At 39.3% G+C, this 24,597-nt stretch overlaps 3 protein-coding genes across 4 annotated transcripts; all 3 read left to right on the top strand.

The window, feature by feature from the left end:
- The first annotated feature begins 5,898 nt into the window (after positions 1 to 5,898).
- Positions 5,899 to 9,355, top strand: LOC118113132 (chemerin-like receptor 1). Of its 2 annotated transcripts, XM_035162533.2 has the most exons (3): positions 5,948 to 6,024; positions 6,518 to 6,641; positions 6,722 to 9,355. In XM_035162533.2, exon 3 carries the CDS (start codon positions 6,733 to 6,735, stop codon positions 7,873 to 7,875), a length of 1,143 nt encoding a protein of 380 aa, XP_035018424.1. In that variant the 5' UTR covers positions 5,948 to 6,024; positions 6,518 to 6,641; positions 6,722 to 6,732; the 3' UTR covers positions 7,876 to 9,355. The 2 variants fall into 2 exon arrangements, with proteins under 2 accessions (XP_035018423.1, XP_035018424.1); XM_035162532.2 differs by lacking the exon at positions 6,518 to 6,641 and having other exon boundaries at positions 5,899 to 6,024.
- A 944-nt stretch (positions 9,356 to 10,299) lies between these two features.
- LOC118113135 (chemerin-like receptor 1) lies at positions 10,300 to 16,130 on the top strand. The gene is made up of 3 exons (XM_047340725.1): positions 10,300 to 10,456; positions 11,189 to 11,890; positions 15,686 to 16,130. The coding sequence occupies exons 2-3, from the start codon at positions 11,200 to 11,202 to the stop codon at positions 16,099 to 16,101; spliced, it is 1,107 nt and encodes a 368-aa protein (XP_047196681.1). The 5' UTR covers positions 10,300 to 10,456; positions 11,189 to 11,199; the 3' UTR covers positions 16,102 to 16,130.
- A 1,604-nt stretch (positions 16,131 to 17,734) lies between these two features.
- LOC124852239 (chemerin-like receptor 1) lies at positions 17,735 to 20,700 on the top strand. Its single transcript, XM_047340721.1, has 2 exons — positions 17,735 to 17,891; positions 18,624 to 20,700. The coding sequence occupies exon 2, from the start codon at positions 18,635 to 18,637 to the stop codon at positions 19,769 to 19,771; it is 1,137 nt and encodes a 378-aa protein (XP_047196677.1). The 5' UTR covers positions 17,735 to 17,891; positions 18,624 to 18,634; the 3' UTR covers positions 19,772 to 20,700.
- Positions 20,701 to 24,597: the final 3,897 nt, after the last annotated feature.

Below are 24,597 nucleotides of genomic sequence, written 5' to 3'. Positions count from 1 at the left end.
GCCTTCTGTTTGTTATACTGGCAGATTAATGTGCACTCACCCCTAGCTTCAGGTACTTCAGCCCTCTTTTATCTTTCTTCTCAAGGTCTTCTATGGTTAGAGATACACCTCAAACACCAAACATGTGTTGACTTTCCCTGGTCACACAGGATTAAATGTATGTATGGCAGAAAACAGCAGCTGTTTTTGTCTGATTACGATTTCTAAGAGATTTTGAGGGCTTTCTGTGTTAAGTCAAGAGCCTGGTTCTCTGTAAGTTTAAACTCAACGGCCTCTTTTTAATGCAATACTTTCATTGTGCAATCAGATTGTGTAATATGGCATATGCACATGACTTTAAATGACTTGAAACCACAAAGTGACTTTCATTTTTCTGGACGTTGAGTAAGACTTGGTATGTGGGAGTAACTCAGATGGTTTCAAAGATAATACTCATACAGGCAAATCATGATATCGTCAGAAAATGTAATGAAATAGTTTCCTTTACGCTATCAGTGAAGAGTCACACGTCGACACTAAAAACGCACACATAACTATATTTAGAAATGTTTTAAAAAACACATTTTTAACTCACAACTCTATTCAGTCCACTCACCAGCTGTCACTCTTTGAGTTTAAGGATGATTTACACTCTCACTTACCCAATATTACAATACTGCAGGTCACTGCTGAGTCAATGCTGCAGAATGGAGACGTTGAGGTACCAGGCTCAGTTACTCATGCATGAGCATAGGTGTTTATCAGCACCAGACAGGAAAACATTTAAATATGAGGGTGCATTTAACCAAACCCTATCATTATACACTTAAGACTAAAATATAACGCATTCCCATCCAGCACAGGCAAGTTCTCCCCCCCTCATTACTGTGTGGCACACACACCATCGACCTCATTCCTCTTCCAGCCTGCGTATCACGGCTCGTGTTCTTTGATCGTTGACAAATGCTACTACTTGGCTCAGACTGTTGGGACGCGCTCTCTCTGTAAAGATACAAACATCTTAAATAGCATGTGTTCACTGTTTGTTTCACTTGTTCTGACTAGATTTCACTAGAGGGATACATTCCCATCACACTTTCAGCAGAAAACATGAGGCCAGAGGACATTACAGCAGCCTCCATTGGCATTTATTAGAGAAAACGAAACTGACAGCGATTTTCCCCCCTTTGCAGCATTTACCACTCTAACCCTTGGTTGCAATACATGGAAAAGATTTTTTTTAATTTACATCTGGCGTTCTCTGCATGTTTAACCAGTTCCGGTTCCCCTTAATCCCATTCCACTGGACCTCAAAATACCCTGGGAGAGACAGAGAGAGCCCTGTGTCACAGATCTGTATATGACTTACACGTTGCCAGGCTTGTTTGCTCTCAGACAGAGCCCAGGCGGATTATTCATATCCTTTAGGTCTGCTGAGCGGGGACCAGCCGCTGTGGTTGAAAAGCAGGGACGAATGTAAGGAAGTGGTTTAAGTTATTGAGGTTCAGCTCTCCCCCTCCGTGTGTGGTGTGTTTCATGGAAACAACCGTCAGTGAGCCATGAGGACGAAAGCCATTGGCACCGGCCTCGACTTGAAAAACAAAATTCCTGACCTCTCCACACCCGAGAGACAGAGGATTTGATTTCCAGTCAGCACCGCAACAAGATCAACAAACCTTTGAGGTTTTCAGCACACAGTAGATTCCCACTCTTTGTGTCTTTCTGACAGCGTTGGTGCAGTAGAGAAATTTCAGCACAATGGTTTCTGTACCACCTTTGGACTCGCCCCCACCACCACCACCACCACCCCTGCAGAAGGAGCTGTGGATTCAGACATGCACTGTGTTTTGCATTCAACAGCAAAGAAAAATACTGGGTGTACAACAGTGATGCTGGGAGCTGGAGTATGTCATTAGTCTGTCACTGTCCCACACGCAAAGACACACACACACAAACACACACACATATACACACGATTTAGTTGTGCCTTCCAGGTGACTCCCCCACCCTCCCAGCTGCTGCAGTGAATAATAAACCCCCCAACTCCAACTGCATATATCACCCACAGCTAAAACAAAATTCCCTTTAAACCTCCACTAGTTGTTTTACACACCCAAATTGCTATTTGTGTGGCACACACATAATTGCACGTTTGGTTGGTAAATCAAGAACTCTGGCAAGCCCTGGGCTCTGAAGGCTTCCCTCAAACTATAGCCTTGGGATAGCTATTAATATCCCCTACAGACAGCAGCAGAATGCTCTGCCTTTACGTTCTCCTAAAGACTCAGACAGCAAAAAGTGTTTTGTTTAAAAAAAAAACACACACATTTTAGCACAGAAATGAAAACTGGAGGATGTATTGCGAAGGGGATTATGACCAAATGAAACAAAGTAGTCACAGTGTCTAGACTTCAGCTAAAACGGGCTTATCACTTAACGTTACAAATGTAGCTGAACGGTGCAGGAGTTTTAAGGAGTGATTAAATAGTTAAACTGGGTCAGAATATTTAAAAAACAGTTTCCTGCAGTTACAGCGAATTAATTTTGGTCTTGGCGTAAGAGATCTCTCAATGGGGACATTTTTTAAACACTGAATGTTTATTCATCAAAAAAAGGGGAGAGGGCTATGATAACAATGGTATGACTGCTCCTGCCCACACACTCAAATACGGGTGTTGGTCTGAATTCATGCGGGGGCCTGAGAGCGTGTGCACAGACACATGCATGTAATGTCTCTCACTCCTTCTCCCTCTCTTTCTTCCCCCTCTCTCTTTCCTTTTTTCCTCCCCCTCACATCTGGACTTTTGGCAGGACACGGTTCCTGTGTTGTGTGTGTGTGTGTGTGGGTGTGTGCATCAGCAGGGGACTCGGTTTTAGGGCTGGGCAGGTTCGAGCAGCTTACAACTGCACAAATCTGATCAGTTCAAGACTTTGAGGCTCATTGAGAAAAAAGTTAGACATTCGACATCGCCGCAATCACCAAGATGCTTCTGTCTCTGATTGTCTGAGTCACTATTGTCATTGTGTTTTCAGAATTTTCATCAAGGCATCATCTGTTTCGCTTAAAATATGAAAGCAGACATGACCAGTTTTCATATGAAGATGTGTGTTACAAAATTCAGCTGTGGATCATTCAGCAGATGTACGCAGGGATCAATATAGTGGTTAATACTGTAAATTTCGAACTTCTTTTCATTTCAATCTAATTAACTACATGGCAACAACTTTGCCGCATATGACCCAGTGACTGACATTTAAATATAAGTTGGCATAAACCAGCTGCTTTAAATGTCTTGGCCACATCCTTTGCAACATCTGTAAAATTTTTGTTTGATGAAGTTTGTTGCTACAGGATGTCAAACTGAGCCACATAATAAGAATTAATCCTGGACATCAGTGTGTTTAGTCCTGAAATGTGAAGGAACACAGATGATAGTGATTGAGGAAACAGCTTATTCTTCATATTTTGCAATGCTCCATGGAAAATCTACCAAAAAAAGAAAACATAGCACTTACACATGCACTAATGTGTGGGTAGTGGGGCAGAGGAATCAAGAGTAAAGAGGAACTGTGTGGGAGGAAATATGAGCATGAAGTCAAACTCAGATGTAACTTCTCTCCCCCACTGAAAGGTGGGACTCTACTCTGGGGAGATGAGATGGATTTTCTGTGTCTGCAGCTGACTCTGCCCCATGTCCATCTTGTTCTGATGTTCCCAATGCTAATGTTTCTCCCTGTTGGGATGCATTTCTGCAGATTCTTTTTAACTGCTTGAGGAGATGTAATGACATATTCACTTGTGATATGTCTCGTCAAGTCTTAGTATAATTACAGATTAAATAAGTTTAAGGTGGCTTCCCTTTAGTTTTTGGCTTGCTGTTTTTCTCATTCCCTCCAATTCTTTGTGCACCTTTTGGCATGTTGTAAATATCTAATCTAATAAGCAACAGCAACCAAAACATCCTATCCAATCCAAACATGTCCTTCTCTACTTTTTTATTGGGGAGTTGAAGCTAAATTTGTTTCACTAAACTACAGTAATTAATACCTCAAATCTGCCAACGTAGAAAACCATGCTGCATATTCCCCTCTGTCAAGGAGGTTATGTATTCATTCCATTTGTCTGTTTGGAAGATTTTATGCAAAAACCACAAAATTGATTTTCTTGAAACTTGATTGAAGGCTGAGGTGTGATCCACAAAACAACCTAATATATTTATATTAAGATCTTAGTCATCTAGGGCAGATTGTAAGATTTCTTCGCCCACTTATTTTAAAATTGCAAGATGTGGTGTTGTTTGACATTTTTTAAATTTCTTAACAAATAATTCACAGATCTTAAAGGAAAACATAGGCATATGTAGAATGCTATATCTATGTTTAGATACATTTGTCATAGCTTTCTGTGTACATGGTATAAGTATCTGATCTTAATACATGTACATGCATTTGGTGTGAAAGTGACCAATGATCAGTTGGAGGAGGTGTACTCTCTCTTACTTAGTGGTGTTTTTGTTTGCTCAATATTGATATCTTCATTTGTATGTGACACTGTAACACATCACAAACTGCACTTAAATTTATTTTGCAGTTTCAGAAAACATCACATTAAGAGAGTAAGATGCTGAAAAATAGAAACAGCAGATAGCTCGGACATGTGGGATTCCTCATACTGACAATAGCTATACAGATGTTATTAAAGATGTGCGATTCCTCAGAAGAGTGTGGATCAACAGAGGTACCACAGTTGTGTCCAGCTTCAAGTGGACAGAGGCAAAGAGGGTGTAGCCTATGATAAAAGAAATACAACTATTTGATAACATGAAATTAGCAACAGGTTCTGGTGCGACAATCGTACACAGAGTGCAAGGTAAAGAGAATGGATGTATAAAAAAACTATGTAACCTACACGTCCAGATGGCAATTCCAACGGTCAACACGGAGCAATTATGCTCAACCTCAAGCAAACATGTGTTCAGCCCACATAGCGAAAAACACATTACGCATCAGCATCACTGGTGAACATGAGAAGTTGCAGCTCCACTCTCATATACAGTCATCCCAGCAGACCCACAATTTATGCATTTAGTTGTTTGGTTAGTTGGTTTTTTCACTTTTGGAGTTTCCCAATGAATGAACGTGTTGCAGCAGGACGTTCTGCGTCAGACTCCAACTTATCAGCAGAGAATATCCTGCAGGTAAGAGCTGAGAGTTAGACAGGGAGTAAACTGAATGTCTGTGTATTACATAGGCTGCGCACACACACACACACACGACTTGACCCATGACTTCAGGGGACATTAAATAGATTTCTTGGAGACTCTTACTTTAACCATAGTTACTAACTCAGATCTAACCAAAACCTAACCTTACCCTAGCCCTAGCCCTAACCCAAACATAAACCTAAAACTAAAACTAATACTAATACTAATACTAAACTTGACTTAACTTAACTTAACTTAACTTAACTTAACTTAACTTAACTTAACTTAACTTAGCTTAGCTTAGCTTAACCTTAACCTTAACCTTAACCTTAACCTTAACCTAAACCCAAACCCAAACTTTACCTTAACCTTGTCCTAAACCCTACATTGAATCATGTCTTAACTTTAAAATGTTGATAAAGATGATTGTACATTATGCAGACTTGCTTTTGTCACCATAATGTGACTATGTGAACAGATTTAGGTCCCCACAATATAAGAAATACCTGTACTGCACACACACACACACGCACGCACACACGCACGCACGCACACGCGCACGCACACACGCACACACTACACTTATACACTGTGTAAGGAGGCAAAATTGGTGTTTTTCGTTTTACTTAAAAATCACAAATTATTTCTGGCATTAAGTTTATGTGCACAGTCAGAGCGTGGGTCTATAGTACAAGGAGGGGGGTGGGGGGTTGCTAGTGATCCCGCCTTGATGGGAGCGATGACGTCACATATGTAAAGACTCCGGGATCTGAGCTCCGCAGTTTTTCCTCTGGATTCGTCTGAGCTGTCCGCTGCGGACACATCCTCCTCTTTGTGGAAGGTACTTTTATTTTTCTCACAAACTGTGTCTGTGTGTGTGTGTCTGTGTGTGTGCGCGCCTCGGGCTGTCAGGAAGATTACAGAAGGATCCAGGTTATCAAGCTTGACCCAGAAAACATCCCTGCGAGGTTTTTAATTAGCTTTTTCTCATGTTGTTCTCTGCATCAAAAAAAAATATTTATATGCAATTATCTGTTTAAATGCGACAAAAGTGATAATTAAGTACATGAAGTGGATTTTTTTTGTGTGTGTTTTATTATCTGTGGTTCAGATTTTTTATTTTAAAGTTCTGTTGATCTGATGTTGATTTCACTCAGGAAAACCTGGTGTGCAGTTTATATGTGGTGCAAAGCTTACAGAGAAAAACGTTGTGTTTTCTTTCTTTTCTTGCGTGTGTAAGTTGGTGTCGTATAAGATTTGTCTCATTGTCTTTTGTGGGTCATAAAAAGGTTGTGAAGCAGCGGGTCATGATTGTTGTTACCCCATGATTACAGAGTTCAAGTCATGCCCCCGCAGACAGCATCCTCCCCAGGCCTTTTAGAGGAACTGACATAAGTGAAGTCATTTTTTTTTTTGTGGAATGAATGTCCGGATTTTGAATTCCAGTTTTCAAATGAGGTACATTTTAATCTCATGTATTAATTATGGATTGTTATTGAACTCTAGGTTAACATTTAAATGCATTGTTTTTGATTCAGGTTCAAAGACAATGATGGAGCTAATGACTGATACCCCTTTCTACGCCATGAACACATCAGACATCACTGGAAGAAACAACTCCTTGTACGAAGATGACGAAGAGTATGACTACAAGGACGAGCACGCTGAGCTGAGACAGTCCCTCAACATCATGTCTCTCATTGTTTACTGCCTGGCCTTTGTTCTCGGTGTGTTCGGGAATGGAGTGGTTATCTGGGTGACCGGGTTTAAGATGAAGAAAACCGTTAACACCGTTTGGTTCCTCAATCTCGCTGTGGCCGACTTCCTCTTCACAGCGTTCCTGCCCCTGAGCGTGACGTACACGGCAATGGATTTCCACTGGCCTTTTGGCAACTTCATGTGCAAGGTGAACAGCACTGTGAGCTTTCTGAACATGTTTGCCAGTGTCTACATCCTGGTGGTGATCAGTGTGGACAGATGTGTGTCTGTGGTGTGGCCCGTCTGGGCCCAGAACCACCGAAGTGTACGCAAGGCATCCTGCGTGAGTCTGGGTGTTTGGATACTGGCTCTGATTCTCAGCGCTCCATACTTCATCTTCAAGGACACTGGGCCATCCTATCACAATGAAGACATCATCAACTGCTTCAACAACTTTGCCCTTTCTGACGACTATGAAACGCCATCAGTGAATCAGCTGCGACAGTTTCGACATCAGACCATGACCATCACCCGCTTCCTCCTGGGATTCGTCGTCCCCTTCACTGTCATCGTCTCCTGCTATGCCGTCATCATCCATCGTCTCAGGAGGAACCGCACCCTGGCCAGCCAATCGAGTCGCCCCTTCAAGATCATCGCTGCCGTCATCACCACTTTCTTCCTGTGCTGGGCGCCGTATCACATCATGGCTCTAATCGAGATGGTTAATCACACGGCGATCCACTCGAGTGAAACATTGGACCACGTCATCACTATCGGTGTCCCTATAGCAACCAGCCTGGCCTTTCTCAACAGCTGCCTGAACCCACTGCTGTATGTGTTCATGGGCCAAGATTTCAAGGAAAAAGTCCGCAAGTCCATCCTGAACGTGTTGGAGACTGCCTTCCAGGAGGAAGTGTCTCGCTCATATACATACACAAACTCAATGGTCACCAGTCGGAGTAAAGAGAAGTCTGTGTCTGATGCTGAGGTATAAGGTTGAACATGATATGGATAAACAAATACTCTAACTATGTATAACATATATAACTGTATATAACAAATACTTTTTTTGAATAATTCATGGACCCTCAAGACAACCTGTATATATGATCTGAGATTGGAATATTCCTTATTATTTGATCGGTATTTGTTTTATGATTTGCTAGCAGTCAGGTCTAAAGCAGATAGCTCTCTCCTTATGAAGCTGACACGTGGTGATACTGAACAACAGGTTGTGTGATGCTTTAGTGGGCTGATGTATTTTGAAATGATGGAAAAGTGAAATGTTTCAAGGGACAATAAAGTTTATTTATGTAAAATAAGTGTCATAATCAGAGGGGAGTGAATTCTTTCCAGAAAAATGTAAGACAGAATAGGAAGAAAAATGCACACATATTACCGTTATACACATAAACACACACAGGCAGTCAAACTGAATGACATGTACAGTGCCATTCATTATACAGTACTTTTGTTAGCTGCAACATGACAGCTATAAGGGATGCACTGTGCCACTTTATCGGAGACACTAATTTCAGATTAGGTATTACATTAGTTTATAGCTAAATTTGTGCAACACAAACACGACAGAGATGTTGTAACATGTGGTTGATAAAAGGGAACGTTGTGTTTCTCATCTGTCTCACAAACTCCAGTTTTTGATTTTGATGTCTTCATCCGTATGTTGCATCAAAGACAGCATGCAATAAAACGAGGAGTTTATTAGCCATGATCAGAGACTCTTTTTTATCATTAAATACGCTGTCACATGACCTACAAAACATAGTAATAAGGGACGTATGGAAGAGGTTTAACTGAAAATAGCATCTACAGTGTTAAATAGTGTTGGCTCATCGCTGAGGATTATACAATGTTCATTTCCTAACTTTCCCCTCGTACCCAACCCACTGACGCCATTACTTGTGTACATGATAAAATATATTGACAGTGTGTGTGTGTGTGTGTGTGTGTGTGTGTGTGTGTGTGTGTGTGTGTGTGTGTCTGTGTGTGTGTGTGTGTGTGTGTGTGTGTGTTTTTAACGTTTCGTTTGATCTTTTGATCATGGTTAGTTGTTTTTAGAAGGGATACTTTAATGTCTGTGCCCCCCACCCTGAGTACATGCATGTTGTGCGAACCTCTCAACTTTATAAATGCATCGTGTCAGTTTACCTTCATGATGGACAAAAATACATATACTCACATTTCTGAAGCAAGAATCAATCAGTTCTCAAAGTTGTTGCAGATTAATTGAATGGAAACAACTGTAACAGCACACTTTTCTATGTCATAATCTGAACCTCTGTATCAAAGATCAATTTTAATGTAAACAGTGTAAATGATAATTGTTTATTTTTGCCTTTTTTAACCCTACGGTGGAGAACTCTTTTACAAGTCCATAAACGATGATGATGACTGTTATTGTGATTCTTGTTGTATACCATTATTTCTATTATTAAAATATTATTTAGACTTAACCCCTTTCTCACTTTTAATGTTCATCTCATTATCACTTTAAAACGCTGTAATAATTATGTTTGTATTAGGAAAGCCTGCAAATCAGTGGCTGTTACGTGGTCAGGAAGTGGACAAATCATCAGGCATTTGTATAAATATTCGGAACCTATGGAAGCGTATTGCATTCACTTGAATAAATAAAAAATGCTCTGTTTTTCTGAGATAATTATCTCGGAAATTCCGACCATAACAATATAATAACTTTTTATAAATACTGCACGACATGATTATGTACAGTACCTATTATGAATTTTATGGGGATAAGATAGATAAAGGAAATATAGTTTTCATTTTTGTCCATAATTCAAATATTTCGTTTGTTAGTATTTTGTAGTTCACTGTTATTTATACAGAAGGAGAGTCTGACAGTTTTAAGCGACGCTATACGTCATGGCGCTAATACAAGAAACGTTGCCAAACAAAAGACTGTCTAAGAGTGCAACAGTTACATGTAGCCCGCTGAACAAGGGCTCTATGCGAAACCTCCATGCAAAATGTAACTTCATCAACCCATGTGCAGTTGCTCTCATCAGAATGTGTCAAACATATTCCGACTTCAGATGTCATGAATGGATCTACAGATGGTCTGCATGTCCAGCTTCAGCACGGAGTCGGCTGCTGTTCCAACTGTTTGGCAGCCTTGAGTTACTGACAGATGCTGATGTGAATTTCTAGTGGTGCAGGGCAGGGTGAAGTGAGGGGATAGTAAATGATGTAAGACTACATAGATGCTGTTTCAGACTGTCAACACAAAACAACAAGGAGTATCATGTATTTTAAAGTTGCAGAACTGTAAGATTATCATAATATACATCATGCAGCTCATGTATCATTGAAGACTCATTTAGTCAACATGACAATTTCATGACAACGCAAGTGTGAGCGTGTGCATGAGATTTGATGGTGGGAGGAGTTTCTTGTGTGCGGGCCACTTGTGGTTCCTCCTCAGTGGCAGTGACATATTACAACACACAGGGCAGTTTATATTGACCTGTCAGAGTTTGATCAGGGAAACTTCTGCTGCAGATTCATCCTCAACAGACCGCGGGGCTTAGAGAAAGGTACGTTACATTTGCCAGATTACATGAGCTTAAGTTGTGAAAAGGAACTTTCACGACAAAATTATTAGACCAAGAGCAAAATCTTACGTTGGATTTGAATAATAGAGCTTTCATTATTTCCGTAAATTTGCCGCCTTTCTGGCTTGACAACTACTTCCAAAAAAGATTTGTTTGTATCTACATTTATGTACATAAAGGTTTTTAATTAGATTTTTCTCATGTTGTTCTCTGCATCAAAACAAAATCTAAGTAATTAAGTCCATGAAGTTTTGGGGGGTTTTTTGTGTTTTATTATCTGTGGTTCAGATTTTTTATTTTAAAGTTCTGTTGATCTGATGTTGATTTCACTCAGGAAAACCTGGTGTGCAGTTTATATGTGGTGCAAAGCTGACTGAGAAAAACATTTTGCTTTATTTCTTTTCTTGATTGTGGAAGTTGGTGTCGTATAAGATTTGTCTCATTGTCTATTGTGAGTCATAAAAAGGTTGTGAAGCAGCGGGTCATGATTGTTGTTACCCCATGATTACAGAGTTCAAGTCATGACCCCGCAGACAGCATCCTCCCCAGGCCTTTTAGAGGAACTGACATAAGTGAAGTCATTTTTTTTTTGTGGAATGAATGTCCTGATTTTTAATTCCAGTTTTCAAATGAGGTACATTTTAATCTAATGTATTAATTATGGATTGTTATTGAACTCTAGGTTAACATTTAAATGTTTTGTTTTTGATTCAGGTTCAAAGACAATGATGGAGCTAATGACTGCTACCCCTCTCAACGTCACGAACACATCAGACATCACTGGAAGAAACAGCTCCTCAGACGAGCACGCTGAGCTGAGACAGTACCTCAAAATCATGTCTCTCATTATTTTCTGCCTGGTCTTTGTTGTCGGTGTGTTCGGGAATGGAGTGGTTATCTGGGTGACCGGGTTCAAGATGAAGAAAACCGTTAACACCGTTTGGTTCCTCAATCTCGCTGTGGCCGACTTCCTCTTCACGGCATTCCTGCCCCTGGGTGTGACGTACTTGGCTCTGGATAACCACTGGCCTTTTGGCAACTTCATGTGCAAACTCAATGCCCTTGTACTGTCCTTGAACATGTTTGCCAGCGTCTACATCCTGGTGGTGATCAGTGTGGACAGATGTGTGTCTGTGGTGTGGCCCGTCTGGGCCCAGAACCACCGAAGTGTACGCAAGGCGTCCTGCGTGAGTCTGGGTGTTTGGATACTGGCTCTGATTCTCAGCGCTCCATCCTTCATCTTCAGGGACACTACGCCTGACAATGGAACGATCATCTACTGCTACAACAACTTTGCCCTTTCTGACGACAATGAAACACCATCAGTGAAACAGCTGGGACAGTTTCGAAATCAGACCATGACCATCACCCGCTTCCTCCTGGGATTCGTCGTCCCCTTCACTGTCATCGTCTCCTGTTATTCTGTGATCATCCATCGTCTCAGGAGGAACCGCATCCTGGCCAGCCAATCGAGTCGTCCCTTCAAGATCATCGCTGCCATCATCACCACTTTCTTCCTTTGCTGGGCGCCGTTTTACAGCATTACTGTAATCGAGATGTTTTATCACATGGCGAACCACAAGAGTGAAGCATTGGGCCACGTCATCAGAATCGGTTTCCCTATAGCAACCAGCCTGGCCTTTCTCAACAGCTGCCTGAACCCACTGCTGTATGTGTTCATTGGCAAAGATTTTAAGGAAAAAGTCCGCAAGTCAATCTTGAACGTGTTGGAGACTGCCTTCCAGGAGGAAGAGACACACTCTTACACTAACACAAAGTCAACAGACAGAGACAAGCAAGCTAGTAATACCGAAGAAGCAGAATAATGTATAAATTCTGCTGGAGAAAGCACATGTTTATCTTTACAGAAATTAGGATCTTATCACCAAAACATCTTGAATTTCAAAAATCACCCAGAAGGCATTGCAAAATATGTATTCCATACATTTATGGTAAAAAACTGAAAAACTACGAGAAAAGGGAACTTAGTTTCTTCGTCTTTCACATGCACGGCAAATTCTGATGCATCCTGTGACGAATTCAGAAAGATAGAGAATTATATTTGTTGTTTATGGGTCATCATTTAGAATATATTAATAACACAGTAAAAAATAATATTTTGATGAAGAACATCATGTGTTTTTTTCTGTACAATATAGTTATGGTTAAGCTGGAATATAAATCTACAGTGTAAAATAGTGCTGAGAACAAACAGGTTTATAGAAAGTTAATTTCCCATCTTCCCCCTCATACCCAACCCCACCCACTGATGCCATTGTGTGTGTGTGTGTGTGTGTGTGTGTGTGTGTGTGTGTGTGTGTGTGTGTGTGTGTGTGTGTGTGTGTGTGTGTGTGTGTGTGTGTGTGTGTGTGTGTGTGTGTGTGTGTGTGTGTGAGTGTGTGTGTGTGTGTGTGTGTGTGTGTGTGTGTGTGTGTGTGTGTGTGTGTGTGTGTGTGTGTGTGAGTGTGAAAGTGAGAGATATTTTTGACTGCTACATGTCCATTGCATGATTTAATAAACATGTTATTCAGCTTAAGGACTGATTCCTGAGAGACTAACACAGAAATAATGTACGTTACCATTAGATTATCATGAATAAAGTAGCAGCTGCATTGTAAACTTGTATAGAACAGCTTCATTTGATCTTTAAATCATTGCCAGTTTTTTGGGGGGATTTCGGGATGTCTATTTTTGGGTCTGTTGATGATGATGATGGCTGTTATTGTGATTCTTGTTACCACCATTATTTCCATGAGCAAAATATTATCAGGACTTGACCACCTTTTATCTCATCATCACCTTATAATATCACATTACACTGTGACAAATATGTTTTACCATATAAGGCTGCAAATCACTTATTATAAGTTGCTTTTATCATGATATACAATAATTGAATGTCTTTTTACATAGGAAAAATACTTTAGTAGAATGGTTTGCGCATCAGGGCAAATTTTGTTTTGTATTAAAATTCATTTCAAACTTTTGGACTCTTTGATTGCTTCGATATTCTCCACTGATGCAAAGGACCGGCTCCTGTGAGCCTAATAAAGACAAATGTTTCTGACTATGACTTTGTCATTTTCTGAGGGTCTGTAACCTCATCCTGAGAACATGTTTGCTGTGTAAAATCTCTTTGATCTCTTTGTCTAGTGTCAAACACTATAATGTACAAGATTCAGGAAAATCCCTCTGGTGTTACAGTTTTTCTCGATTGCTTAAGCACGATTTTTCATAACACTACACACAATTAGCACAACCACACACACAATTAGCAGAACACCTCAGATCCTTTGCAAAATGAATCACTCTTGTAAAAACTACACACTAATTTATCAAAACCATATTTTGAAACACACACGTTTCATATGACTTAATTCTGTTTGAACCAGTTACACACTGCTGTTGCTAACCTAAAACACTTTTAGCAATTCTACTTCTCAGTGATTAGAGTACTGTAAGTGAAGTACACAGAGAAAGTGCAAATATACAATAAATTCACCAAACACTACACAAGACCAATGCTGCAGACTGATGAAAATATAATTTATTTCTCTCCATATACCCAAATCAGTCAACATGTCAACATGGAGAATCACAACAAAACATGTCCCAGTTTTCATACCTACTACAGTAGTGTGCATAACACTATAAGCTCAGCAAATATCAGACAAACAGATGATTCTGTATCCAGTACAGGTTACAATGACAGATTTCACTGTATATCTGCTAAGATTTGCCTGAACTCTTAGTCCAGCCTCCCTCAGCCTCAATCCGTGGTTCACGACATGTGTTGCGCGAATTTCATTTGATAAATTTGGTCCTCGTCTTCTTTGAGCACGTTCTCCTCCTGCTTCAGGTCTTCCTCTTCCTCTTCCTCTACCTCTACCTCCACCTCGGCCTCTACCTCTGGCACGGCCTCCGCCTCTTCCTCTTCCTCCTTCTCCTCCTCCGTGGATTCCCCCTCTCACCCTCACTCTTCTTCTTCTTCTGACTCCTTCCATTTTGGTCTAAGTCAGGTGAACTCACCTGCTGCTTTTTTATAGTGCTTAAACCTGATTGGTGTGTCTACAATTAAGCAATCGTGTGTTTGCACACCTGATGGCTGTGTTGAACCAATTGGCTCATAGGGGGGGTCATTTGACAGTCAGTGCTTTGGAATTGCAAGGAAGGGACATTTTGATATACTTCTGTGTCTAATGTATACAAGTGTGTTTAGTGTATTGCAAATCACTGTGTGTATTGTTTTGCAAAAAGTGTGAAGCTGACATTGTGCTTATAGTGGTGCAAATCTGGGCCGATGTTTTGCTCCTTGAGTGTAAGGTTTTGATGTAGGATATGTATTTTTTATTTTAATCTTCATATTTTGAAATAGTTTTTTTATTATTGTTATTATTACATATTATTGTATTAGTATCCTTTTCTTCTTCTTCTTCTTCTTCTTCTTCTTCTTCTTCTTCTTCTTCTTCTTCTTTTTCTTCATCATTTTATTGTTCTTCTTTTTTTTGTCGTTGTTATTATTGATTAATTCATATTGTGTTAAAGTTTGTTAATAAGGTGAAGTACTTTTTATTTTAATCTTCATATGTTTAATTATTTGGTATTATTATTATTATTGATAAAGTCAGGTTGTTAAAGATTGTAAAGAAGGGGGGGGGTATTTTAGTCTTTTATTATTATTATTATTATTATTTTACATTTGTGGAAAAACGTGATGAACGTATGCAGAATGCGCCATTACGTCATTGCGCTAACCAGTTTGATATGTTCCTGTGGGACGGTCGAGGCCTGCAGCGGTGAACAGACGGCGGCCCCACAGAGTGAAATGTTTCGAGGGACAATAAAGTTTATTTATGTGAAATAAGTGTCATAATCAGAGGGGAGTGAATGCTTTCCAGAAAAATCTAAGACAGAACAGGGAGAAAAATGCACACATATAACCGTTATACACATAAACACACACATGCAGTCAAACTGAATGACATGTACAGTGCCATTCATTATACAGTACTTTTGTTAGCTGCACCATGGCAGCTATAAGGGATGCACTGTGCCACTTTATCGGAAACACTAATTTCAGAATAGGTATTACATTAGTTTATAGCTAAATTTGTGCAACACAAACACGACAGAGATGTTGTAACATGTGGTTGATAAAAGGGAACCCGCTTCTTCCTGGGATTCGTCGGCCCCTTCACTGTCATCGTCCTCGCTATGCCGTCATCATCCATCGTCTCAGGAGGAACCGCACCCTGGCCAGCCAATCGAGTCGCCCCTTCAAGATCATCGCTGCCGTCATCACCACTTTCTTCCTGTGCTGGGCGCCGTATCACATGATGGCTCTAATCCAGATGGTTAATCACACAGCGATCCACTCGAGTGAAACATTGGACCACGTCATCAGTATCGGTGTCCCTATAGCAACCAGCCTGGCCTTTCTCAACAGCTGCCTGAACCCACTGCTGTATGTGTTCATGGGCCAAGATTTCAAGGAAAAAGTCCGCAAGTCCATCCTGAACGTGTTGGAGACTGCCTTCCAGGAGGAAGTGTCTCGCTCATATACATACACAAACTCAATGGTCACCAGTCGGAGTAAAGAGAAGTCTGTGTCTGATGCTGAGGTATAAGGTTGAACATGATATGGATAAACAAATACTCTAACTGTGTATAACATATATAACTGTATATAACAAATACGTTTTTATTATTTTAATGCATGGACCCTCAAGACAACCTGTATATATGATCTGAGATTGGAATATACCTTATTATTTGATCGGTATTTGTTTTATGATTTGCTAGCAGTCAGGTCGAAAGCAGATAGCTGTCTCCTAATAGCACACTTTTCTATGTCATAATCTGATCCTCTGTATCAAAGATCAATTTTTATGTAAACAGTGTAAATGATAATTGTTTATTTTTGCCTTTTTTAACCCTACAGTGGAGAACTCTTTTACAAGTCCATAAACGATGATGATGACTGTTGTTGTGATTCTTGTTGTATACCATTATTTCTATTATTAAAATATTATTTAGACTTAACCCCTTTCTCACTTGTAATGTTCATCTCATTATCACTTTAAAACACTGTAATAATTATGTTTGTATTAGGAAAGGCTGCAAATCAGTGGCTGTTACGTGGTCAGGAAGTGGACAAATCATCAGGCATTTGTATAAATATTCGGAATCTATGGAAGCGTATTGCATTCACTTGAATAAAAAAAAATGCTCTGTTTTTCTGAGATAATTATCTTGGAAATTCCGACCATAACAATATAATAACATTTTATAAATACTGCACGACATGATTATGTACAGTACCTATTATGAATTTTATGGGGATAAGACAGATAAAGGAAATATAGTTTTCATTTTTGTCCATAATTCAAATATTTCGTTCGTTAGTCTTTTGTAGTTCACTGTTATTTATACAGAAGGAGAGTCTGACAGTTTTAAGCGACGCTATACGTCATGGCGCTAATACAAGAAACGTTGCCAAACAAAAGACTGTCTAAGAGTGCAACAGTTACATGTAGCCCGCTGAACAAGGGCTCTATGCGAAACCTCCATGCAAAATGTAACTTCATCAAAATACTAGATTACAATTATCTCAGAAAAACAGAGCCTTTTTTTTTTTTAAATGATAATTTATCTCGGAATTTTCGAGATAATTATCTCAGAAAAATAGAGCTTTCTTTAAAAAAAAAAATTTCTGAGAACTTAACTCGGAATCAGATGCTGATGTGAGTTTCTCGGAACAGAGTTTTTTTTTTTTCAAGTGATGCAATACGCTTCCGTACAGGGACAGCATAATGTATTCATATCTGATAAACAGTGCAAAACAGGATGCATGACAACCAACACCTGTGCAGTTGCTCTCATCAGAATGTGTCAAACATATTCCGACTTCAGATGTCATGATTGGATCTACAGATGGTCTGCATGTCCAGCTTCAGCACGGAGTCGGCTGCTGTTCCAACTGTTTGGCAGCCTTGAGTTACTGAAAGATGCTGATGTGAATTTCTAGTGGTGCAGGGCAGGTGAAGTGAGGGGATAGTAAATGATGTAAGACTACATAGATGCTGTTTCACACTGTCAACACAAAACAACAAGGAGTATCATGTATTTTAAAGTTGCAGAACTGTAAGATTATCATAATATACATCATGCAGCTCGTGTATCATTGAAGACACTCATTTAGTCAACATGACAATTTCAATTACACAGTGCAAGTGTGAGCGTGTGCATGAGATTTGATGGTGGGAGGAGTTTCTTGTGTGCGGGCCACTTGTGGTTCCTCCTCAGTGGCAGTGACATATTACAACACACAGGGCAGTTTATATTGACCTGTCAGAGTTTGATCAGGGAAACTTCTGCTGCAGATTCATCCTCAACAGACCGCGGGGCTTAGAGAAAGGTACGTTACATTTGCCAGATTACATGAGCTTAAGTTGTGAAAAGGAACTTTCACGACAAAATTATTAGACCAAGACCAAAATCTTACGTTGCATTTGAATAATAAAGCATTAATTATTTCCGTAAATTTGCCGCCTTTCTGGCATGACAACTACTTCCAAAAAAGATTTGTTTGTATGTACATTTATGTACATAAAGGTTTTTAATTAGATTTTTCTCATGTTGTTCTCTGCATCCAAAAAAAATCTAAGTAATTAAGTCTATGAAGTTTTGGGGGTTTTTTTGTGTTTTATTATCTGTGGTTCAGATTTTTTATTTTAAAGTTCTGTTGATCTGATGTTGATTTCACTCAGGAAAACCTGGTGTGCAGTTTATATGTGGTGCAAAGCTTACAGAGAAAAACGTTTTGCTTTATTTCTTTTCTTGATTGTGGAAGTTGGTGTCATATAAGATTTGTCTCATTGTCTATTGTGAGTCATAAAAAGGTTGTGAAGCAGCGGGTCATGATTGTTGTTACCCCATGATTACAGAGTTCAAGTCATGACCCCGCAGACAGCATCCTCCCCAGGTCTTTTAGAGGAACTGACAAAAGTGAAGTCATTTTGTTTTTGTGGAATGAATGTCCTGATTTTGAATTCCAGTTTTCAAATGAGGTACATTTTAATCTCATGTATTAATTATGGATTGTTATTGAACTCTAGATTAACATTTAAATGTTTTGTTTTTTATTCAGGTTCAAAGACAATGATGGAGCTAATGACTGATACCCCTCTCAACGTCACGAACACATCAGACATCACTGGAAGAAACAGCTCCTTGTACGAAGACTACGAAGATTATGACTACAAGGACGAGCACGCTGAGCTGAGACAGTCCCTCAAATTCATCTCTCTCATTATTGTCTGCCTGGTCTTTGTTCTCGGTGGGTTCGGGAATGGAGTGGTTATCTGGGTGACCGGGTTCAAGATGAAGAAAACCGTTAACACCGTTTGGTTCCTCAATCTCGCTGTGGCCGACTTCTTCTTCACGGCGTTCCTGCCCCTGGGTGTGACGAACTTGGCTCTGGATAACCACTGGCCTTTTGGCAACTTCATGTGCAAACTCAATGCCCTTGTACTGTCCTTGAACATGTTTGCCAGTGTCTACATCCTGGTAGTGATCAGTGTGGACAGATGTGTGTCTGTGGTGTGGCCCGTCTGGGCCCAGAACCACCGAAGTGTACGCAAGGCGTCCTACGTGAGTCTGGGTGTTTGGATACTGGCTCTGATTCTCAGCGCTCCATACTTCATCTTCAAGGACACTGGGTCAAACCCTAACAATGAAGACATCATCTACTGCCACAGCAACTTTGCCCTTTCTGACGACTATGAAACACCATCAGTGAAACAGCTGCGACAGTTTCGACATCAGACCATGACCATCACCCGCTTCCTCCTGGGATTCGTCGTCCCCTTCACTGTCATCGTCTCCTGTTATTCTGTGATCATCCATCGTCTCAGGAGGAACCGCACCCTGGCCAGCCAATCAAGTCGCCCCTTCAAGATCATCGCTGCCATCATCACCACTTTCTTCCTTTGCTGGGCGCCGTTTTACTGCATTACTGTAATCCAGATGGTTTATCGAACGGGGATCGACTCGAGTGAAACATTGGGCCACGTCATCAGAATCGGTCTCCCTATAGCAACCAGCCTGGCCTTTCTCAACAGCTGCCTGAACCCACTGCTGTATGTGTTCATTGGCAAAGATCTTAAGGAAAAAGTCCGCAAGTCCATCCTGAACCTGTTGGAGACTGCCTTCCAGGAGGAAGAGACACACTCTTACACTAACACAAAGTCAACAGACAGAGACAAGCAAGCTAGTAATACCGAAGAAGCAGAATAATGTATAAATTCTGCTGGAGAAAGCACATGTTTATCTTTACAGAAAATAGGATCTTATCACCAAAACATCTTGAATTTCAAAAATCACCCAGAAGGCATTGCAAAATATGTATTCCATAAATTTATGGTTGAAAAACAGAAAAACTGCGAGAAAAGGGAACTTAGTTTCTTCGTCTTTCACATGCACGCGAATTGTGATGCATCCTGTGACGAATTCAGAAAAATAGAGAATTATATTTGTTGTTTATGGGTCATCATTTAGAATATATTAATAACACAGTAAAAATAATATTTTGATGAAGAACATCATGTGTTTTTTTCTGTACAATATAGTTATGGTTAAGCTGGAATATAAATCTACAGTGTAAAATAGTGCTGTGAACAAACAGGTTTATAGAAAGTTAATTTCCCATCTTCCCCCTCATACCCAACCCCACCCACTGATGCCATTGTGTGTGTGTGTGTGTGTGTGTGTGTGTGTGTGTGTGTGTGTGTGTGTGTGTGTGTGTGTGTGTGTGTGTGTGTGTGTGTGTGTGTGTGTGAGTGTGAAAGAGAGAGATATTTTTGACTGCTACATGTCCATTGCATGATTTAATAAACATGTTATTCAGCTTAAGGACTGATTCCTGAGAGACTAACACAGAAATAATGTACGTTACCATTAGATTATCATGAATAAAGTAGCAGCTGCATTGTAAACTTGTATAGAACAGCTTCATTTGATCTTTAAATCATTGCCAGTTTTGTGGGGGGATTTCGGGATGTCTATTTTTGGGTCTGTTGATGATGATGATGGCTGTTATTGTGATTCTTTTTTGTTACCACCATTATTTCCATTGGGCAAAATATTATCAGGACTTTATCACCTTTTATCTCATCATTACCTTATAATATCACATTACACTGTGACAAATATGTTTTACCATATAAGGCTGCAAATCAATTATTATAAGTTGCTTTTATCATGATATACAATAATTGAATGTCTTTTTACATAGGAAAAATACTTTAGTAGAATGGTTTGTGCATCACGGCAAATTTTGTTTTGTTTGAAAATTCATTTCAAACTTTTGGACTCTTTGATTGCTTCGATATTCTCCACTGATGCAAAGGACCGGCTCCTGTGAGCCTAATAAAGACAAATGTTTCTGACTACGACTTTGTCATTTTCTGAGGGTCTGTAACCTCATCCTGAGAACATGTTTGCTGTGTAAAATCTCTTTGATCTCTTTGTCTAGTGTCAAACACTTCAATGTGCAAGATTCAGGAAAATCCCTCTGGTGTTAAAAGTCTTTTGAAAAACTCTCTTCATAACATTTACTGTGCAGCAGAGGGAGCCATTGTGCACAACATCCAGTAATTTTCTCAGACAGGATAATTAACTGGAGGAGAAAATAAAGAATATCTTCAGTATGTTTTTGCGCCAAAGTCTGTAACAATCAGGAGGTTGTTCATTTTCTTATTCCTGTAATGTATTCCCGTGGGTAAATTCAAATCCTGGAATGATTTTGAAGGTGAAGGGAAATAACGTGACATTTAGAGACTTTTTTACAGTATATTGCTGTGATTGAGAACTAGTATAAAGTTGTGCCAGTAGTATTCAGGAAAACATCTGCACTCACATAACGAACTGTGGAACAATCTCCCTGAGGAGATCCATCGGGCTAACTCCTCTTTTAAATCTAGTCTATCTATTCTATTATAAATAAGAATAAAAAGAATAAGAATAAGAACAAGAATAAATATTGTGTTCAAGTTTGTTGAGAAGGATATCTATTTTTTATTTTAATCTTCATATTTTGTAATTGTTTTTTTTATTATTGTTATTATTGCCATTATTGTTATTAGTATCCTTCTTCTTCTTCTTTTTTTTGTCGTTATTATTGATTCATTCATATTGTGTTCAAGTTTGTTAAAAAGGTGAAGTACTTTTTATTTTAATCTTCATATGTTTTATTATTTGGTATTATTATTATTATTATTGATGAATTCATGTTGTTAAAGATTGTAAAGACGGGGGGGTATTTTAATCTTTTATTATTATTATTATTATTATTATTATTATTATTATTTTACATTTGTGGAAAAACGTGATGAACATATGCAGAATGCGCCATGACGTCAGTGTGCTAACCAGTTTGATATGTTCCTGTGGGACGGTCGAGGCCTGCAGCGGTGAACAGACGGCGGACCCCACAGAGTGAAATGTTTTGAGGGACAATTAAGTTTATTTATGTAAAATAAGTGTCATAATCAGAGGGAAGTGAATGCTTTCCAGAAAAATCTAAGACAGAACAGGAAGAAAAATGCAAACATATAACCGTTATACACATGAACACACACATGCAGTCAAACTGAATGACATGTACAGTGCCATTCATTATACAGTACTTTTGTTAGCTGCACCATGACAGCTATAACGGATGCACTGTGCCACTTTATCGGAAACACTAATTTCAGATTAGGTTTTACATTAGTTTATAGCTAAATTTGTGCAACACAAACACGACAGAGATGTTGTAACATGTGGTTGATAAAAGGGAACGTTGTGTTTCTCATCTTTCTCATAAACTCCAGTTTTTGATTTTGATGTCTTCATCCGTATGTTGCATCGAAGACAGCAAGCAATAAAACGAGGAGTTTATTAGCCATGATCAGAGACTCTTTTTTATCATTAAATACGCTGTCACATGACCTACAAAACATAGTAATAAGGGACGTATGGAAGAGGTTTAACTGAAAATAGCATCTACAGTGTTAAATAGTGTTGGCTCATCGCTGAGGATTATACAATGTTCATTTCCTAACTTTCCCCTCGCACCCAACCCACTGACGCCATTACTTGTGTACATGATAAAATATATTCACTGTGTGTGTGTGTGTGTGTGTGTGTGTGTGTGTGTGTGTGTGTGTGTGTGTCTGTGTGTGTGTGTGTGTGTGTGTGTGTGTGTGTGTGTGTGTGTGTGTGTGTGTGTGTGTGTGTGTGTGTGTGTGTGTGTGTGTGTGTGTGTGTGTGTGTGTGTGTGTGTGTGTGTGTGTGTGTGTGTGAGCTGACTTTTGACTGCTACATGTCAACTGCATGCTTTGATAAACATGTTATTCAGCATTAGGACTGGTTCATGAGGGCTTGACAAAGAACTATGTTACCATCAGATTGTTGTGGTTATTTTGAACTTGCATTGTAACGTTTCGTTTGATCTTTTGATCATTGTTAGTTGTTTTTAGAAGGGATACTTTAATGTCTGTGCCCCCCACCCTGAGTACATGCATGTTGTGCTAACCTCTCAACTTTATAAATGCATCGTGTCAGTTTACCTTCATGATGGACAAAAATACATATACTCACATTTCTGAAGCAAGAATCAATCAGTTCTCAAAGTTGTTGCAGATTAATTGAATGGAAACAACTGTAATAGCACACTTTTCTATGTCATAATCTGAACCTCTGTATCAAAGATCAATTTTGATGTAAACAGCGTAAATGATAATTGTTTATTTTTGCCTTTTTTAACCCTACAGTGGAGAACTCTTTTACAAGTCCATAAACGATGATGATGACTGTTGTTGTGATTCTTGTTGTATACCATTATTTCTATTATTAAAATATTATTTAGACTTAACCCCTTTCTCACTTGTAATGTTCATCTCATTATCACTTTAAATGCTGTAATAATTATGTTTGTATTAGGAAAGGCTGCAAATCAGTGGCTGTTACGTGGTCAGGAAGTGGACAAATCATCAGGCATTTGTATAAATATTCAGAATCTATGGAAGCGTATTGCATTCACTTGGAAAAGAAAAATGCTCTGTTTTTCTGAGATAATTATCTCGGAAATTCCAACCATAACAATATAATAACGTTTTATAAATACTGCACGACATGATTATGTACAGTACCTATTATGAATTTTATGGGGATAAGATAGATAAAGGAAATATAGTTTTCATTTTTGTCCATAATTAAAATATTTCGTTTGTTAGTCTTTTGTAGTTCACTGTTATTTATACAGAAGGAGAGTCTGACAGTTTTAAGCGACGCTGTACGTCATGGCACTAATACAAGAAACGTTGCCAAACAAAAGACTGTCTAAGAGTGCAACAGTTACATGTAGCCCGCTGAACAAGGGCTCTATGCGAAACCTCCATGCAAAATGTAACTTCATCAAAATACTAGATTACAATTATCTCAGAAAAACAGAGCCTTTTTTTTTTCTTTTTTTAAATGATAATTTATCTCGGAATTTCCGAGATAATTATTTCAGAAAAATAGAGCTTTCTTTAAAAAAAAAAATTCTGAGAACTTATCTCGGAATCAGATGCTGATGTGACTTTCTCGGAACAGAGTTTTTTTTTTTTCAAGTGATGCAATACGCTTCCGTACAGGCACAGCATAATGTATTCATATCTGATAAACAGTGCAAAACAGGATGCATGACAACCAACACCTGTGCAGTTGCTCTCATCAGAATGTGTCAAACATATTCCGACTTCAGATGTCATGAATGGATCTACAGATGGTCTGCATGTCCAGCTTCAGCACAGAGTCGGCTGCTGCTCCAACTGTTTGGCAGCCTTGAGTTACTGAAAGATGCTGATGTGAATTTCTAGTGGTGCAGGGCAGGGTGAAGTGAGGGGATAGTAAATGATGTAAGACTACATAGATGCTGTTTCACACTGTCAACACAAAACAACAAGGAGTATCATGTATTTTAAAGTTGCAGAACTGTAAGATTATCATAATATACATCATGCAGCTCGTGTATCATTGAAGACACTCATTTAGTCAACATGACAATTTCAATTACACAGTGCAAGTGTGAGCGTCTG

The sequence above is a fragment of the Hippoglossus stenolepis genome, chromosome 8 (genome assembly GCF_022539355.2).
Source record: "Hippoglossus stenolepis isolate QCI-W04-F060 chromosome 8, HSTE1.2, whole genome shotgun sequence".
NCBI lineage: Eukaryota > Metazoa > Chordata > Actinopteri > Pleuronectiformes > Pleuronectidae > Hippoglossus > Hippoglossus stenolepis.
The sequence above is the reverse complement of the archived record's forward strand: the minus strand, read 5'-3'. Positions and strand labels throughout refer to the sequence as shown.

What these genes read in the sequence shown, in the direction of transcription:
- LOC118113132 (XM_035162532.2), top strand. Translation starts at nt 6,733, where the DNA reads ATGATGGAGCTAATGACTGATACCCCTTTCTACGCCATGAACACATCA.
- LOC118113135 (XM_047340725.1), top strand. Translation starts at nt 11,200, where the DNA reads ATGATGGAGCTAATGACTGCTACCCCTCTCAACGTCACGAACACATCA. An exon ending in CTTCACTGTCATCGTCTCCT is followed by an intron (nt 11,891 to 15,685) that starts GTTATTCTGTGA and finishes GTCATCGTCCTC; the next exon opens with GCTATGCCGTCATCATCCAT.
- LOC124852239 (XM_047340721.1), top strand. Translation starts at nt 18,635, where the DNA reads ATGATGGAGCTAATGACTGATACCCCTCTCAACGTCACGAACACATCA.